Raw genomic sequence first — 20,669 nt, forward strand, 5'->3', positions numbered from 1 at the left:
AGTCATTGTGTCTGCCATCTCCCCTGATTTGCGGAGAGTGTTGCAGAAATTTCAGGCTAATAAACCTGATCGTTGTCCGGCCGAGAAACTGTTCGTCCCTGATAGGTGGACTAGTAAAGTTATCTCTGAACTTCATTGTTCGGTGCTGGCCGGTCATCCAGGAATCTTTGGTACCAGGGAGTTGGTTGCTAGATCCTTCTGGTGGCCATCTCTGTCACGGGATGTGCGTGCTTTTGTGCAGTCCTGTGGAATTTGTGCTAGGGCTAAGCCCTGCTGTTCACGTGCCAGTGGGTTGCTTTTGCCCTTGCCGGTCCCGAAGAGGCCTTGGACACATATTTCGATGGATTTCATTTCTGACCTTCCCGTTTCTCAAAAAATGTCGGTCATTTGGGTGGTCTGTGATCGCTTTTCTAAAATGGTCCATCTGGTGCCCTTGGTTAAATTGCCTTCCTCCTCTGATTTGGTGCCTTTGTTCTTCCAGCATGTGGTTCGTTTACATGGCATTCCTGAGAATATTGTTTCTGACAGAGGTTCCCAGTTTGTCTCGAGGTTCTGGCGAGCCTTTTGTGGTAGGATGGGCATTGACCTATCTTTTTCCTCGGCCTTCCATCCTCAGACTAATGGCCAGACCGAACGAACCAATCAGACCTTGGAAACATATCTGAGATGTTTTGTTTCCGCTGACCAGGATGATTGGGTGTCATTTTTGCCGTTGGCTGAGTTCGCCCTTAATAATCGGGCCAGCTCGGCTACCTTGGTCTCTCCATTTTTCTGCAATTCTGGGTTCCATCCTCGTTTCTCTTCAGGACAGGTTGAGTCTTCGGACTGTCCTGGTGTGGATTATGTGGTGGACAGGTTGCAGCAGATCTGGACTCAGGTAGTGGACAATTTGACCTTGTCCCAGGAGAAGGCTCAGCTTTTCGCTAATCGCAGACGCCGTGTGGGACCCCGACTTCGTGTTGGGGATCTGGTTTGGTTATCTTCTCGTCATATACCTATGAAGGTTTCCTCTCCTAAATTTAAACCTCGTTTTATTGGTCCGTATAGGATTTCTGAGATTCTCAATCCGGTGTCTTTTCGTCTGACCCTCCCAGACTCCTTTTCCATACATAATGTATTCCATAGGTCGTTGTTGAGGAGATACGTGGCACCTATGGTTCCATCTGTGGAGCCTCCTGCCCCTGTTTTGGTGGAGGGGGAATTGGAGTATATTGTGGAGAAGATTTTGGATTCTCGTGTCTCTAGACGGAAACTCCAGTATCTGGTCAAATGGAAGGGTTATGCTCAGGAAGATAATTCCTGGGTTTTTGCCTCTGATGTCCATGCCCCAGATCTTGTTCGTGCCTTTCATGTGGCTCATCCTGGTCGGCCTGGGGGTTCTGGTGAGGGTTCGGTGACCCCTCCTCAAGGGGGGGGTACTGTTGTGAATTCTGTGGCTGAGTTCACTTCTGTGGTCACAAGTGGTATTGCAGTCTCTGGGCTTCCTCCCTCAGGTGTTTTGGTGAGCTCGTTGGCTGCCTTGCTATTTAGCTCCACCTGAGTCTGTCTTCCTTGCTCCTTGTCAATGTTCCAGTGTTGGATCTGAGCTACTGCATCTTTCCTTGGGCCTGCTGCTCTGCTAGATAAGTGCTTCTAGTTTGTTTTCTGTTTTTTCTGTCCAGCTTGCTATTAACTTTTGCTGGAAGCTCTGAGAAGCAAAGGGGTGCACCGCCGTGCTGTTAGTTCGGCACGGTGGGTCTTTTTGCCCCTTTGCGTGGTTTTCGTTTTAGGGTTTTTTGTAGACTGCATAGTTCTCTTTGCTATCCTCGCTCTGTCTAGAATATCGGGCCTCACTTTGCTGAATCTATTTCATTCCTACGTTTGTCTTTTCATCTTGCTAACAGTCATTATATGTGGGGGGCTGCCTATTCCTTTGGGGTATTTCTCTGAGGTAAGTCAGGCTTGTATTTCTATCTTCAGGCTAGTCAGCTCCTCAGGCAGTGCCGAGTTGCATAGGTAGTTGATAGGCGCAATCCACTGCTGCTTATAGTTGTGTGAGGATAGATCAGGTACTGCAGTCTACAGAGATTCCACGTCTCAGAGCTCGTCCTATTGTTTTTGGTTATTGCCAGATCTCTGTATGTGCGCTGATTACTGCACGCTGTGTTGCCTGATTGCCAGCCATAACAGATACCCACCTGCTCAGATACACCTGGAGAGTCGGGCACAAAACTCCTAGACAGGGCATCCGCCTTCACATTTTTAGAGCCCGGAAGATACGAAATCACAAAGTCAAAACGGGCAAAAAACAACGACCAACGAGCTTGTCTAGGATTCAAGCGCTTGGCGGATTCGAGATAAGTCAAGTTCTTATGATCAGTCAAGACCACCACGCGATGCTTAGCTCCTTCAAGCCAATGACGCCACTCCTCGAATGCCCACTTCATGGCCAGCAACTCTCGATTGCCCACATCATAATTTCGCTCAGCAGGCGAAAACTTCCTGGAAAAGAAGGCGCATGGTTTCATCACCGAGTAATCAGAACTTCTCTGCGACAAAACGGCCCCTGCTCCAATCTCAGAAGCATCAACCTCGACCTGGAAGGGAAGCGAAACATCTGGTTGACACAACACAGGGGCAGAAGAAAAACGACGCTTCAACTCTTGAAAAGCTTCCACAGCAGCAGAAGACCAATTGACCACATCAGCACCTTTCTTGGTCAAATCGGTCAATGGTTTAGCAATACTAGAAAAATTGCAGATGAAGCGACGATAAAAATTAGCAAAGCCCAGGAACTTTTGCAGACTTTTCAGAGATGTCGGCTGAGTCCAATTATGGATGGCTTGGACCTTAACAGGGTCCATCTCGATAGTAGAAGGGGAAAAGATGAACCCCAAAAATGAAACCTTCTGGACACCAAAGAGACACTTTGATCCCTTCACAAACAAAGAATTAGCACGCAGAACCTGAAACACCGTTCTGACCTGCTTCACATGAGACTCCCAATCATCCGAGAAGATCAAAATGTCATCTAAGTACACAATCAGGAATTTATCCAGGTACTCTCGGAAGATGTCATGCATAAAGGACTGAAACACTGATGGAGCATTGGCAAGTCCGAATGGCATTACAAGATACTCAAAATGGCCCTCGGGCGTATTGAATGCAGTTTTCCACTCATCGCCTCGCTTTATACGCACAAGATTATACGCACCACGAAGATCTATCTTGGTGAACCAACTAGCCCCCTTAATGCGAGCAAACAAATCAGATAATAATGGCAAGGGGTACTGAAATTTAACCGTGATCTTATTAGAAGGCGGTAATCTATGCAAGGTCTCAGTGAACCATCCTTCTTGGCTACAAAAAAGAACCCTGCTCCTAATGGCGACGATGACGGGCGAATATGCCCCTTCTCCAAGGACTCCTTCACATAACTCCGCATAGCGGTGTGCTCAGGCACCGATAAATTAAACAGTCGACCTTTTGGGAATTTACTACCAGGAATCAAATCGATAGCACAATCACAATCCCTATGCGGAGGTAGGGCATCGGACTTGGGCTCATCAAATACATCCCGGTAATCAGACAAGAACTCAGGAACCTCAGAAGGGGTGGATGAGGAAATAGTCAGAAATGGGACATCACCATGTACCCCCTGACAACCCCAGCTGGACACAGACATGGATTTCCAATCTAATACTGGATTATGGACTTGTAGCCATGGCAACCCCAACACGACCACATCATGCAGATTATGCAACACCAGAAAGCGAATAACCTCCTGATGTGCAGGAGCCATGGATATGGTCAACTGGGTCCAGTACTGAGGCTTATTCTTGGCCAAAGGCGTAGCATCAATTCCTCTCAATGGAATAGGACACTGCAAGGGCTCCAAGAAAAACCCACAATGCCTAGCATACTCCAAGTCCATCAAATTCAGAGCAGCGCCTGAGTCCACAAATGCCATGACAGAATACGATGACAAAGAGCAGATCAAGGTAACGGACAGAAGAAATTTTGACTGTACCATACCAATGGTGGCAGACCTAGCGAACCGCTTAGTGCGCTTAGGACAATCAGAGATAGCATGAGTGGAATCACCACAGTAGAAACACAGCCCATTCAGACGTCTATGTTCTTGCCGTGCAACTCTGGTCCAAGTCCTATCGCACTGCATAGGTTCAGATTTAGGCTCAGGTAATACCGCCAAATGGTGCACAGATTTACGCTCGCGCAAGCGTCGACCGATCTGAATGGCCAAAGACATAGACTCATTCAGACCAGCAGGCATAGGAAATCCCACCATGACATCCTTAAGGGCTTCAGAGAGACCTTTTCTGAAAATAGCTGCGAGCGCACCTTCATTCCACTGAGTGAGTACAGACCACTTTCTAAATTTCTGACAATATACCTCTATATCATCCTGACCCTGACACAGAGCCAGCAAATTCTTCTCTGCCTGATCCACTGAATTAGGCTCATCGTACAGCAATCCGAGCGCCAGGAAAAACGCATCAATATTACTCAATGCAGGATCCCCTGGCGCCAGGGAAAATGCCCAGTCCTGAGGATCGCCACGCAAAAAAGAAATAACAATCCTCACTTGTTGAACTGGATCACCAGAAGAGCGAGGTTTCAAGGCCAGAAACAGTTTGCAATTATTTTTGAAATTCACAAACTTCGCTCTATCACCATAAAACAAATCAGGAATAGGAATTCTTGATTCTAACATAGTCTTCTGAACCACCAAATCTTGAACCTTTTGTACATTTATAACGAGATTATCCAATGAAGAGCATAGACCCTGAATATCCATGTCCACACCTGTGTCCTGAATTACCCAAATGTCTAGGGGGAAAAAAAAAAGGCAAAACACAGTGCAAAGGAAAAAAAATGGTCTCAGAACTTCTTTTTTCCCTCTATTGGGAATCATTAGTACTTTTGGCTTCCAGTACTGTTATGAAATGTAATTCAGTACCGCAATGGACAAAGGGGTCAGTGCACATACAGTGACCTAGCAATAACCCAAAAAATAAAAACGAGCTCTGAGACGTGGGAACTCTGTTGACCGCAATCCCTAATCCTCTCCAACACAACTAGAGGCAGCCGTGGATTGCGCCTAACGCTGCCTATGCAACTCGGCACGGCCTGAGAAACTAGCTAGCCTGAAGATGGAAAATAAGCCTACCTTGCCTCAGAGAAATACCCCAAAGGAAAAGGCAGCCCCCACATATAATGACTGTGAGTTAAGATGAAAAGACAAACGTAGAGATGAAATAGATTTAGCAAAGTGAGGCCCAACTTCCTGAACACAGCGAGGATAGAAAAGGCAACTTTGCGGTCAACACAAAACCCTACAAAATCCACGCAAAGGGGGCAAAAAGACCCTCCGTACCGAACTATCGGCACGGAGGTACACCCTCTGCGTCCCAGAGCTTCCAGCTAGCAGAAAAAACAAATAGACAAGCTGGAATAGAAAAAACAGCAAACAAATAGCAAAGAGGAACTTAGCTATGCAGATCAGCAGGCCACAGGAACACTCCAGGAGGAAACAGGTCCAACACTAGAACATTGACTGGAAGCCAGGATCAAAGCACTAGGTGGAGTTAAATAGGGTAGCACCTAACGACTTCCCCATATCACCTGAGGAAGGAAACTCAGAAGCCGCAGTACCACTTTCCTCCACAAACGGAAGCTCACAGAGAGAATCAGCCGAAGTACCACTTGTGACCACAAGAGGGAGCTCTGCCACAGAATTCTCAACAGTACCCCCCCCTTGAGGAGGGGTCACCGAACCCTCACCAGAGCTCCCAGGACGACCAGGATGAGCCATATGAAAGGCACGAACAAGATCGGGAGCATGGACATCAGAGGCAAAGACCCAGGAATTATCTTCCTGAGCATAACCCTTCCACTTAACCAGATACTGGAGTTTCCGTCTAGAAACACGAGAATCCAAAATCTTCTCCACAATATACTCCAACTCCCCCTCCACCAAAACCGGGGCAGGAGGATCAACAGATGGAACCACGGGTGCCACGTATCTCCGCAACAATGACCTATGGAATACGTTATGTATGGAAAAAGAATCTGGAAGGGTCAGACGAAAAGACACAGGATTAAGAACCTCAGAAATCCTATACGGACCAATAAAACGAGGTTTAAACTTAGGAAAGGAAACCTTCATAGGAATATGACGAGAAGATAACCAAACCAAGTCCCCAACCCGAAGTCGGGGACCCACACAGCATCTGCGATTAGCGAAACGTTGAGCCTTCTCCTGGGACAAGGTCAAATTGTCCACTACATGAGTCCAAATCTGCTGCAACCTGTCCACCACAGTATCCACACCAGGACAGTCCGAAGACTCAGCCTGCCCTGAAGAGAAACGAGGATGGAACCCAGAGTTGCAGAAAAACGGTGAAACCAAGGTAGCCGAGCTGGCCCGATTATTAAGGGCGAACTCAGCCAAAGGCAAAAAGGACACCCAGTCATCCTGATCAGCAGAAACAAAGCATCTCAGATATGTTTCCAAGGTCTGATTGGTTCGTTCAGTCTGGCCATTAGTCTGAGGATGGAAAGCCGAGGAAAAAGACAAGTCAATGCCCATCCTACCACAAAAGGCTCGCCAAAACCTCGAAACAAACTGGGAACCTCTGTCAGAAATGATATTCTCTGGAATGCCATGTAAACGAACCACATGCTGGAAAAACAATGGCACCAAATCAGAGGAGGAAGGCAATTTAGACAAGGGTACCAAATGGACCATCTTAGAGAAGCGATCACAGACCACCCAAATGACTGACATCTTTTGAGAGACGGGAAGATCTGAAATAAAATCCATAGAGATATGTGTCCAAGGTCTCTTCGGGACCGGCAAGGGCAAAAGCAACCCACTGGCACGAGAACAGCAGGGCTTAGCCCGAGCACAAATCCCACAGGACTGCACAATAGCACGCACATCCCGCGACAGAGATGGCCACCAAAAGGATCTAGCCACTAACTCTCTGGTACCAAAGATTCCAGGATGACCAGCCAACACCGAACAATGAACCTCAGAGATAACTTTATTCGTCCACCTATCAGGGACAAACAGTTTCTCCGCTGGGCAACGATCAGGTTTATCAGCCTGAAATTTTTGCAGCACCCGCCGCAAATCAGGGGGGATAGCAGACATAATAACTCCCTCTTTGAGGATACCCACCGGCTCAGATACACCCGGAGAGTCGGGCACAAAACTCCTAGACAGGGCATCCGCCTTCACATTTTTAGAGCCCGGAAGATACGAAATCACAAAGTCAAAACGGGCAAAAAACAACGACCAACGAGCTTGTCTAGGATTCAAGCGCTTGGCGGATTCGAGATAAGTCAAGTTCTTATGATCAGTCAATACCACCACGCGATGCTTAGCTCCTTCAAGCCAATGACGCCACTCCTCGAATGCCCACTTCATGGCCAGCAACTCTCGATTGCCCACATCATAATTTCGCTCAGCAGGTGAAAACTTCCTGGAAAAGAAGGCGCATGGTTTCATCACCGAGTAATCAGAACTTCTCTGCGACAAAACGGCCCCTGCTCCAATCTCAGAAGCATCAACCTCGACCTGGAAGGGAAGCGAAACATCTGGTTGACACAACACAGGGGCAGAAGAAAAACGACGCTTCAACTCTTGAAAAGCTTCCACAGCAGCAGAAGACCAATTGACCACATCAGCACCTTTCTTGGTCAAATCGGTCAATGGTTTAACAATACTAGAAAAATTGCAGATGAAGCGACGATAAAAATTAGCAAAGCCCAGGAACTTTTGCAGACTTTTCAGAGATGTCGGCTGAGTCCAATTATGGATGGCTTGGACCTTAACAGGGTCCATCTCGATAGTAGAAGGGGAAAAGATGAACCCCAAAAATGAAACCTTCTGGACACCAAAGAGACACTTTGATCCCTTCACAAACAAAGAATTAGCACGCAGAACCTGAAACACCGTTCTGACCTGCTTCACATGAGACTCCCAATCATCCGAGAAGATCAAAATGTCATCTAAGTACACAATCAGGAATTTATCCAGGTACTCTCGGAAGATGTCATGCATAAAGGACTGAAACACTGATGGAGCATTGGCAAGTCCGAATGGCATTACAAGATACTCAAAATGGCCCTCGGGCGTATTGAATGCAGTTTTCCACTCATCGCCTCGCTTTATACGCACAAGATTATACGCACCACGAAGATCTATCTTGGTGAACCAACTAGCCCCCTTAATGCGAGCAAACAAATCAGATAATAATGGCAAGGGGTACTGAAATTTAACCGTGATCTTATTAGAAGGCGGTAATCTATGCAAGGTCTCAGTGAACCATCCTTCTTGGCTACAAAAAAGAACCCTGCTCCTAATGGCGACGATGACGGGCGAATATGCCCTTTCTCCAAGGACTCCTTCACATAACTCCGCATAGCGGTGTGCTCAGGCACCGATAAATTAAACAGTCGACCTTTTGGGAATTTACTACCAGGAATCAAATCGATAGCACAATCACAATCCCTATGCGGAGGTAGGGCATCGGACTTGGGCTCATCAAATACATCCCGGTAATCAGACAAGAACTCAGGAACCTCAGAAGGGGTGGATGAGGAAATAGTCAGAAATGGGACATCACCATGTACCCCCTGACAACCCCAGCTGGACACAGACATGGATTTCCAATCTAATACTGGATTATGGACTTGTAGCCATGGCAACCCCAACACGACCACATCATGCAGATTATGCAACACCAGAAAGCGAATAACCTCCTGATGTGCAGGAGCCATGCATATGGTCAACTGGGTCCAGTACTGAGGCTTATTCTTGGCCAAAGGCGTAGCATCAATTCCTCTCAATGGAATAGGACACTGCAAGGGCTCCAAGAAAAACCCACAACGCCTAGCATACTCCAAGTCCATCAAATTCAGAGCAGCGCCTGAGTCCACAAATGCCATGACAGAATACGATGACAAAGAGCAGATCAAGGTAACGGACAGAAGAAATTTTGACTGTACCATACCAATGGTGGCAGACCTAGCGAACCGCTTAGTGCGCTTAGGACAATCAGAGATAGCATGAGTGGAATCACCACAGTAGAAACACAGCCCATTCAGACGTCTATGTTCTTGCCGTGCAACTCTGGTCCAAGTCCTATCGCACTGCATAGGCTCAGATTTAGGCTCAGGTAATACCGCCAAATGGTGCACAGATTTACGCTCGCGCAAGCGTCGACCGATCTGAATGGCCAAAGACATAGACTCATTCAGACCAGCAGGCATAGGAAATCCCACCATTGCATCCTTAAGGGCTTCAGAGAGACCTTTTCTGAAAATAGCTGCGAGCGCACCTTCATTCCACTGAGTGAGTACAGACCACTTTCTAAATTTCTGACAATATACCTCTATATTATCCAGACCCTGACACAGAGCCAGCAAATTCTTCTCTGCCTGATCCACTGAATTAGGCTCATCGTACAGCAATCCGAGCGCCAGGAAAAACGCATCAATATTACTCAATGCAGGATCCCCTGGCGCCAGGGAAAATGCCCAGTCCTGAGGATCGCCACGCAAAAAAGAAATAACAATCCTCACTTGTTGAACTGGATCACCAGAAGAGCGAGGTTTCAAGGCCAGAAACAGTTTGCAATTATTTTTGAAATTCACAAACTTCGCTCTATCACCATAAAACAAATCAGGAATAGGAATTCTTGATTCTAACATAGTCTTCTGAACCACCAAATCTTGAACCTTTTGTACATTTATAACGAGATTATCCAATGAAGAGCATAGACCCTGAATATCCATGTCCACACCTGTGTCCTGAATTACCCAAATGTCTAGGGGGAAAAAAAAAGGCAAAACAGTGCAAAGGAAAAAAAATGGTCTCAGAACTTCTTTTTTCCCTCTATTGGGAATCATTAGTACTTTTGGCTTCCAGTACTGTTATGAAATGTAATTCAGTACCGCAATGGACAAAGGGGTCAGTGCACATACAGTGACCTAGCAATAACCCAAAAAATAAAAACGAGCTCTGAGACGTGGGAACTCTGTTGACCGCAATCCCTAATCCTCTCCAACACAACTAGAGGCAGCCGTGGATTGCGCCTAACGCTGCCTATGCAACTCGGCACGGCCTGAGAAACTAGCTAGCCTGAAGATGGAAAATAAGCCTACCTTGCCTCAGAGAAATACCACAAAAGGAAAAGGCAGCCCCCACATATAATGACTGTGAGTTAAGATGAAAAGACAAACGTAGAGATGAAATAGATTTAGCAAAGTGAGGCCCAACTTCCTGAACACAGCGAGGATAGAAAAGGCAACTTTGCGGTCAACACAAAACCCTACAAAATCCACGCAAAGGGGGCAAAAAGACCCTCCGTACCGAACTAACGGCACGGAGGTACACCCTCTGCGTCCCAGAGCTTCCAGCTAGCAGAAAAAACAAATAGACAAGCTGGAATAGAAAAAACAGCAAACAAATAGCAAAGAGGAACTTAGCTATGCAGATCAGCAGGCCACAGGAACACTCCAGGAGGAAACAGGTCCAACACTAGAACATTGACTGGAAGCCAGGATCAAAGCACTAGGTGGAGTTAAATAGGGTAGCACCTAACGACTTCCCCATATCACCTGAGGAAGGAAACTCAGAAGCCGCAGTACCACTTTCCTCCACAAACGGAAGCTCACAGAGAGAATCAGCCGAAGTACCACTTGTGACCACAAGAGGGAGCTCTGCCACAGAATTCACAACAGCTGTGTGTTACAATAGTGTATGTAGTGTACCCTGATTCCTCACCTATGCTGCGAAATACATTACCAAAGTCGCCGTTTTCGCCTGTCAATCAGGCTGGTCTGGTCAGGTGGGCGTGGTGACATCGCTCTTTTCTTCCCCAGCTTTCCGTTGGTGGCGTAGTGGTGTGCGCATGTCGCAGTGACGAATCCACTGCGCGCACGTGAAGAAGCAGCGCGCGATCTGCGCTATTACCCCCTGTCATCGGTGGGGGCGGCCATCTTCCTGGGGCCGCGCGTGCGCAGATGGAGTGCTCTGCTGCACGGGGCTTCAGGAAAATGGCAGCGGTATGCCGCGCGTGCGCAGAAGAGATCGCGGCGGCCATTTTCCCAAAGCCGAGATGCAAACTGGCTGGCGGCTGTTGTTAACTATTGACATGCGAGAGCGCGCCCACACATCAATAGGTGAAACTGCCAGAGCACCGGTAGGGGCCCGGTGAGCAGATGAGACGAGGCCTGATGCGGGCCCCCTCTGCCCACCGGGCCCATACGCCAGTCAGGGCAGTAATGCCCTGATGGCGGCGGGCAATCTGAGCGGTAGCCCAAGGCCCCCCCAAACCACTGGGCCCTGGGCTACCACCCAGATTGACCCTATTATAATCCGCCCCTGGTTACAACACTCCTTGATAAAACGATTCATATTTAAATCAAATTTACAAACTTTTTGGGATGAAATTGTTCTAATTCTAACTGTGAAGGTTTTTTTTTTTAATTTTATTTAAGGTTTTCCTGGAGCTATGAAAATCATAGCTCAAAGCTGTGATCACCAAGGAAAATAGCAGCCATCCATACATTGTATGTAAATGGTGCACTACATGGAATACATTTAAACTAAGTACCGTGTATTACATGAATGGGTCAGGTCTGTCAGAAACATAGCTGATGATACTTTGTGGCTCTGTTTCTTTGATTTATAGAGATTGGCTCCAAGTGTACACAAGAGACAGAAATATAATAAACGGCTGAATGGAAGAAAAATCTATTAGATCAGTGATATGAATCAAAGCAAAAAATAATGTAGATAGCTAGAACATAGATTATTATGGAACGTCAGATGAGATTATATGGGGGATTATTATGGAACTCTGATACAAGTAATTAGATGGGACTCCTGTATTACTCTATGGTCATTCCATTCAGAATTCCAACACACAATGCAGATTGTGATGTCATAAAGAAACATCAGATTTTGATTCCATTAGCTGAACAGCTTGGAGACTAGAAGACGCAGTGACAGGATAGGCCACCATACATTCATAATGGATCCTGAGGAAAGCTTTTACACCAGCAACATGGAAAGCAAAATGATCCCTGTGGCTTTCAATATCTTTAATGAGCTTAGAATGGAGGGCAAGCTGTGTGACATTGTCATCAAAGTTGGCGATGTAGAGTTCAATGCTCATAAGATTATCCTATGTGGCTGCAGTCCTTACTTTAGGTCAGTATTTAAGATGCTCACAGGGAAATGTAATTTTATGAAAATGCTCACGATTGGCTGTAAACTCTAATTCTATGGATATTAGGATTTTCCAGAATTAATTATTTCAGTAATATGAAACCCTCACTAAACAACAGAACTCACGGCCCTTTCATGTTCATTAAGAGGGTCAAATCGCTCTAGAATGCTTTCAGACTCTAGTGTGACCTAAAAAAAACAAACATTGACATCATAAGGAAAGGCCAGAAATTCTAGGGGACCCCTTTAACTAGAGATGGGCAAATTTGGGAAAAATGTAAAATTCGCAGCTTTGCTTAAAATTCTTCAGGAATTTTCATTTGTATGGAATTTTAGCTATGTGAATGGAGTGAGAATTACTATGCTCTGAGGTTTCTCCAGGCACCAAAACATATTAAAAATAGGTTAAAAAAAGGAATAAAAAATATATACTTAACCAGCCCTGTCTGACCATGACATTACGGGGCCTAGTCACCACAGATGGTGCTGAAGATGGTGTTTGTGTAAAGTGGTAAACATAGTAGAGCCCCAGAAGACTCCAAAGATGGTCTAATGAAGACTGGACAAGATAAGGGCATCAGGATATGTAAGGGACGGATGTGTATATTTTTTTTAACCCCTTCCTGGTTATTTATAATCTAAAACATGGTGGCTGGACGGATAACATTTTGCTGGATTGACCCAAAGAGAATTCTGGAGATCTGTATTTGGGCAAGTTTTTTGTAAAAATTTGAGGCAAATTCCATTCACCTTAAATCAAGGTCCTGACTTTTAATCTATATTGTTCCATTTAATAGTTTCTTGTAGGTAAATGCAATTTTCACCTAGATCATGCTTTTATCTCTACATTCTTTCTAATTGCAGAGCATTGTTCACAAACAGCTGGAACAACAGTGAAGATAAGGCGTATGACATATCTGGCGTCTCTCCAGAGATAATGAACTTTATTCTAGAGTATGCCTATACACGGACTGTCCCAATCAATGCCGACAATGTGGAAAATCTCTTAATTGCGGCAGATTACTTCAACATTCTAGATCTTCTTCAACAATGTTCTGATTTCATGATAAACCAACTGTGCCCAGAAAATAGCATTGGTATCTACAAGTTTACTGAGTATTACTATTGCCCCAAGCTTCACCAGAAGGCATATGCTTACATCTTGCATAATTTCGAAAATATAATGAACACCTCAGATGAGTTTCTTGAACTGTCAGCTACCGAACTGAAAGATCTTTTAGAGAAAGATGAGCTTAATGTTAAACACGAGGAAGCTGCATTTGAAGCTATCATAAAGTGGATCAATTATAACCCAGCAAGCCGGCAACAGTATATCTCAGCTCTTCTTCCAGAGGTAATGCTGAAGTTTTATCATGAAGTCTTCACCTAGAGTTAAAAGTATTCTGACAAAAGCTGATTGAAACATGTAGCTGATGTCAGTGAAGGTCTGACCATTGGTTCAGAAGAAGAAAAACGTGCTGTTGAATGTTTGTTTTTTTACTAAGCACTATGCCACCTACATTGATGCTTTATGTTCACATTCGGGCTTAGATAGATAGATAAAGATATACTGCACAAATATCTGCTTAGTACAGTAGATGTATTTGATTTCACATTTTTCTCGTTGCCTTTATCATACTTTTTATTGTTTTGCGAGACACAATTGATTCTCTTTTTTTAAAGCACACCTGTCTTCTCAGCTGACTTCAAAATAAGCTGTCATTTGTGTGTACATCAGAAATAACATTATTTCTGGCTATTATATGACTTTTATTCTGCATTTTCACTAAGTTTCCTATCTATAAATTTCAGGTGTCAATGTGCTATTGGGAGTAGACTAGCTGATATGATGTCTCCTCTACATGGTACATGGAGACAAGAGAGACAATAGGGATTCATGTTCCCCTATCACTTTGTGGAATGTAGACAGAAGCTGCAGCATCACAGAGGACATTATATAGAAGTAGAGAGCAGTGTAGCTGTGAGTCCAGTACAAGAGGGTGGCGAGGGGGGGGGGTGGGCGCTTACTACAAAGAACCCTTTCTCCCTCTTTCCATCCAATAGACTTAATAGTCCACTGTATTATGATCCCTCGATGAATTGACAATCTTTTGAATGAGACAGATTTTTCTACATGAGTTATATAAGTTCAGGAGGCAAAGGGTATTAGAAAAGGCTAACAGGTGGAGAAAAAGGCATATTTCTTTGACAAAATATTACAATGTTTTTTGTGTTATTGATTTATTAACAGCTTTTCTAAGCACTAGTAACCATTAAATTTCTTTCCAGGTTCGCTTTGCCTTCATGCCCACCGAATATTATGGCAACAATGTCATATCCAACATCTATATACGAGACAATGAAGAATGTAAACCTATTCTAGTTAATGCTTTCAAAGCCATGCATAACCTCAATGTTAATGGCCCCTCACATTCTGATTTTCAAAGTCCTATGAGCAGACCCCGTCTTCCTTATGCAGTCTTGTTTGCCATTGGTGGTTGGAGTGGAGGAGGACCAACCAATGCCATGGAATCATATGATGCTCGTGCTGACAAATGGATCAATGTTACATGTGAAGAGGAAAGTCCAAGAGCCTATCATGGAACAGCATACTTAAACGGCTATGTGTACCTTATTGGTGGATTTGATAGTGTGGATTATTTTAACGATGTAACACGTTTTAACCCAGTCAAGAAAGCATGGAAGCAAGTAGCACCGATGCATTCAAAGAGATGTTATGTCAGTGTCACAATTCTGAATGAAAACATCTATGCAATGGGAGGCTTTGATGGCCATTTTCGTCTGAACACTGCTGAACGATACGAGCCAGAAACCAACCAGTGGAGTTTGATTGCCCCTATGAATGAGCAAAGAAGTGATGCAGGTGTCACCACACTTAATGATAAGGTAAGGAGATAGTCATCATAACTAGATACAAGCGGATCGCGTGAAATTCAAATTTGACAGCGTCTCTAAATTTTCCCCAAAGGTTAGATTTTTAAATTCGCCTTGAATCTCAATATTGCAAAGGACCTAGTTGCTTGAAAATTACACGTATGACACTTGGAGGTCTCCTAGGACTCTATTTAACCCCTTTTTAGTTCTGTGATGCAAATACAGCCTTATTAATGTCACACACACTCAGGAATGCACATTTTCTCTGTAAAGCTCTAGCATTTAAGAGAAAACAGAATTCAAAGATCCAGCTCGCAGACGAGACTGGTCCGTCCACTACTCTCTTCACTACTCTAGTTAACTGATAGGTCTCTCCCATAGGTGTACCTTGGGATAGACCTGTTAATCACCTAGAGTGGTTAATATTTTATAGCAAACCTATAAGTATGCAGCTTGGCTCTGATTCCAGCTGTCCATGGTTTGGATAGCATGGTCAACAGACAGGTTCCCTTTATCACACCCAGAAGCAACACACTTGATGGTTACTTCCTTATTCTTGTTCTCTAATTCTACTAGTCTATTGAGATGCTAGTACATTTTGGTAGTTCCTTCTTTATGTATAAAAAATTGTATGTATAAAATTTATGACTATTATTTTTTTCACAGATCTATATATGTGGAGGATTCAATGGGAACGAGTGCTTGCTCACTGCTGAGATGTACAACCTTGATACCATGCAGTGGAGTATAATTTCTTCAATGGGGAGTCGACGCAGTGGAGTGGGAGTTGTTGCCTATGGAGAAAAAGTATATGTGGTATGGACTAATTATATTTAAAACCTGTTATTAATGGACATGAAGCAAATCCCAAAAATGTACAAGCTGACCAATTCATCAATCAGAATTTTATAATTCTAGAACATATTTCTTGCTTTGAAAACGATGGCCTCGCTTCATCATTTGCATTTTTGTAACTCACTTTTTGTTTTTGTCTTATGGTATTTGCTGTTTTTGGTGCCAAATTCATCAAAAGGGCCCATGAAATTCATGAATTTGGTGCACAGTTCACAATAAGCTTTCTTCCTGTCTTGAACAATTTGTACGTCTTTTGGCACTAAAATTTGCATGATGACACAAAACAAATCACAAAAATTGAACAAAAATACTGGCATACTAAAAAATGCATCAGGGGGGACTGGAGTGAAGTTGTGTTAAATTATGCAATTTTTTTTTAAAAGTGTCAATTAATAAATAAATCAAATAATGTCTGAGCCTAAGACATCTGGAATAACTAAACTTCAGAAAGCAGAAAACAAAACAAAAAGGTCACTGAACAAATATACAGTATAATGCATTTAAAAACATGCAACTAGTACAATGACTTTTGTGCACACAAAAAAAACAAAACTAGACAAAACTTTGTTGCACAGCAATAATGGATCAGGGCTGATGTTTAGTTAAAGATAGACCCGAAGTGTAGCCAATATTTGTCTTAACACACTCCTATCAATTTTCGTTCTTACACTGTCATTCTTTCAAGAGCCATATCTTTTTCAGTTTTCCACTGACATAAATAGCCATTTGGAGATTTGCGGAACGAGTTGTAGTTTTGTATGACACCATTACATTCTTTAGTTTACATAGTTACAATGCTTTGCATGTTGAAAAAAGGCTCATGTACATTAAGTTCAACTGAAGGATGGGAACGAATGCAGGGAAGGAGTTTAAGTACAACCAAAATGCATGAACCAGTCTGCCTTAAAAGAGAAGATTTTTTCCTACTGATCCAAGTTTGTCAATCGACTCGATCAACATTTTGAACAAATCTATACATATAATTGTCTTAGGGTTTGGCTGTCAGTCATGGAAATCCTGCATCGCTGATTGGTCGAGGCCACCAGGCCTCGACCAATCAGCGACGTGCACAGTCTCTGATTGGTCGAGGCCGGCTGGCCTCGACCAATCAGCGATGGGCACAGTCTGCCGCGAATTCTGAAATCATCATTGTCCTCCACTGCTGTCAAGTGCCACCATTGTGTTGTCTAAGGGTCTAATTGTCTGTCTGTCTCGGATATCAGCCAATCAGCGATATTAGTGCGGGATTTAAACACCACTGACAGCACAACAAACATACATACATACATATTCTAGAATACCCGATGCTTTTGAATCGGGACAACATCTAGTATTTTATAAATGTACATAAGAATTTCTGTTATTTTCTTTTAAGCTTACAAATCTTATTGCAAACCATTGATGGTTCCCGCTGTGACCAACTCTTCCGGTAGACTATTCAAAAGATTAATAGTTCTTATAGTAAAGAAAGCCTGTCTCCTCTGCAGATTGTACCTTTCTTTTTCTAAGTGGAGGGACTGCCTTCTTGTCTTTTGAGGGATTTTATAAGAAACAGCACATTTTTTGTGTGGGCCATTTATGTACTTGTAAAAGTTTATCACGTCCCCCCATTAGATATCTCTTCTCAAGAAATGTGAAGATGATTCTTTTTATCTTTTCTTCATAACTAAGATCCTCCATTCCCCAGTTTTGTGGCTCTTTGATCTTTTTCCAGCTCCAGGACATCCTTTATATGAATTGGAATAGTGCCCAGAACTGAGCTGCTTATTCCAGATGAGGTCGCACTAATGCTTTGAAAAGTGATAGTATTAAGTCAATGTCTCGCAGGTCCATTGCTCATTTAATATACAGATGTAGCCAAGCTCAGATGAACTATACAAAAAACTTAGTTGTCAAATATAATTTTTTGTGGTATCTGTGTTCTGTTAACTGTTAATCACGACATCTGTATGACAATATCCCACTGACCTTAGAAGCCGCTGATTGATATTGTGTTATACTATTTAGTCTGTGAGGAACAAGTTCAGTTCCTTTTCTACAAGTGACTCTTCTAGTTTTACTCTCCCTAAAACTTATGAAGCTCACATTTTATTAGTTTCCATCTGCATAACTTTACATTTTTCCACATTGAACAAATCTGGATTCACGCTCAGTTTCTCCAAGTCAGCATGTAACTTATGAAGATCTTCCATGGACTGCATATATTGTCATTATTTTCATTTTAAAAATTGCAAAAAAAAGTCTGATGCAAAAGTTTGTGTGCTCAGATAACTTTGACCTAGGTTTCAGAACCTAATTAGCCTGTAGGGTTATAGCTTGTTCACTATCATTGTCAGGAAAGGCCATGTGGTGCAGATTTCCCAGCTTCCTCTAAAAAACAGCAGCTATGGGTTCTTCTAAGCAGCTGCCTAGCACTCTGAAGATGAAAATAGTGGAGGCCCACGAAGCAGGAGAAGGCTATAAGAAGATAGCAAAGCGTTTTCAAGCTGCCCTTTCCTCAGTTTAAAAAGCAATTAAGAAATGGCAGTTAATATAACAACGGAGGTCAAGATAAGTTCTGGAAGACCAAGCAAAATTTCAGTGAGAGCTGCTTGTAGGATTGCTAAAGAGGCAAATCAGAACCGTCGCATGACTGCAAAAGACCTTCAGAAAGATTTAGCAAAATCTGGCATTGTTGGACATTATTCTACTGTTTAGACACTCCTTCACAAATATGGCCTTCATGGAAGGGTCATCAGAAGAAAACTTCTCCTGCATCCTCACCAAAAATTCAGCATTAAAAGTATGCAAATTAACTCTTTGGTCACAATGATCAATGTGTGGAGAAAAAAGCCACAGAATTTCAGGGAAAGAACATCTTGCCAACCATTAAGCATGGGAGTGGATCAACCATGTTTTGGGATTGTGTTGCAGCCAATTGCATGGCGAACATTGTACGGATGTGGAAGAATGGATTCAATGAAATGTCAACAAATTATTGATGCCATCTGTAAAAGAGCTGAAATTGAAAAGAGGTTGGCTTCTACAAATGGGTAATGATCATAAGCACAAGTCAAAATCCACAATAGAATACCTCAAAAGGAGCTAGCTGAAGGTGTTACAATGGCCCTCTCAGTCCCCCGATCTGATTGAAAATATGTGGCTAGACCTCAAAATAGCAGTGCGTGGAAGACGACCCAGGAATCTTATAGAACTGGAATAATTTTTTTCAAGGAAGAATGAATTAAAATCCATTAAACATGAATTTAAAGACTCTTGACTGGCTACAGAAAGTGTTTGCAAGTTGTGATACTTTCAAAAGGGGGTACTACTAGGTACTAGCCATTCAGGGTGCCCAACCATTTGCATCTGCCCATTTTTCTTTTTGTAATTTTTAAAATGTAAAAGATGAAAATGTTTATTTTGTTTGCCTAAAATACAAAGGAAATGTGTCACCTTTAACTTTAGGCCTTTTAGAGATCATTTCATCTTCAACATGCTTAATTGTTCACAATAACAGTAATTTTAATCAGGGGTGCACAACCTTTTACTTGCCACTGTACTCATTATGTTGGACAGTGTTAAATGCCTTGGAAACATATCAAAATACTATATCTACAACAACCCTTTTATCCAGGTTTCTTCTCACCTCTTAATAATTATAAATCAGACTATCACTTATCATAATTTTTCTACCATGCACTTCTGTATATTATCCCTTACGAGCCCCACAAACATTTTTTCCCACAATTGATGAATTTGGAACTAAATCCACCAGCATAAAAAAGATGCAAAAAAAACAAAAAACGGCAAATGATGAATCAGGGTCCCACGTTATCAATCTGGGCTTGAAAAAGGCTGCCTCATACACAAAATGTCTTCTTTTGTGATTGTATTTGTCTCTACTTTCAAGCACATCTGAGTCCGATGCCTTGGCATTCTCTATTGGATTCCTCTTTATGATCTAAGTCACATAGGGACCTTATATAAAGGGGTGTTCACATGTTACTTAAATTGTCAGGTTGACTGGAGGTTCCCCAATCCTAGCCGGGCAGACAATTTGCTCCCATGAGATGAGCAGCCACTATGGGGCAGCACATAAAACCATGTATAACCTATTCTAAATACATAAAAATATTGCAGTGTAGAATAAGACCCCACAATAGCCAGAAAAAAGACAGGATAGCCTAAATAGTCAACTCAAATGATCTTTATTTTATTTTTCAGGTTGGAGGTTTTGATGGAATAAATCGCTTAAAAAGTGCAGAGGCGTACAACACTGTGGACAACACCTGGCATGTCGTGCCAAGCATGTACTCACCACGCAGCAACTTTGGCATAGAAGTAATAGATGACCTTCTTTTGGTTATAGGTGGATTCAACGGATTTACCACAACATTAAATGTTGAAAGTTATGATGAAAAAGCAAACGAGTGGTATGATGTCCATGGCATGAGTATCAACCGAAGTGCCTTAAGTTGTTGTGTGGTCCCTGGCCTCATCAACATCAGAGACTATACAGCCTGCCCAGACATCGACTCCGGAGATATGGTCACAGCGTCCTCCTCTACTGGTTTACTTCCAGTATGATGTATTATTCGTAACACAACTTCATACAAAACAAGCAAGCATTATCCACCAGACCAGCAAAAAATAAACGTTCAACAAACTGACTGAAATAGTATTTGTACTG

General features: G+C 43.1%; 1 protein-coding gene across 1 annotated transcript; it reads left to right on the forward strand.

Moving 5' to 3' along the window:
• Positions 1–12,011: 12,011 nt before the first annotated feature.
• On the forward strand, positions 12,012–20,651 carry LOC138643572 (kelch-like protein 10). The gene is made up of 5 exons (XM_069732452.1): positions 12,012–12,229; positions 13,112–13,601; positions 14,537–15,154; positions 15,809–15,958; positions 20,204–20,651. The coding sequence occupies exons 1-5, from the start codon at positions 12,051–12,053 to the stop codon at positions 20,564–20,566; spliced, it is 1,800 nt and encodes a 599-aa protein (XP_069588553.1). The 5' UTR covers positions 12,012–12,050; the 3' UTR covers positions 20,567–20,651.
• Positions 20,652–20,669: the final 18 nt, after the last annotated feature.

The sequence above is a fragment of the Ranitomeya imitator genome, chromosome 6, assembly GCF_032444005.1.
Source record: "Ranitomeya imitator isolate aRanImi1 chromosome 6, aRanImi1.pri, whole genome shotgun sequence".
In the NCBI taxonomy this organism is placed as follows: Eukaryota; Metazoa; Chordata; class Amphibia; order Anura; family Dendrobatidae; genus Ranitomeya; species Ranitomeya imitator.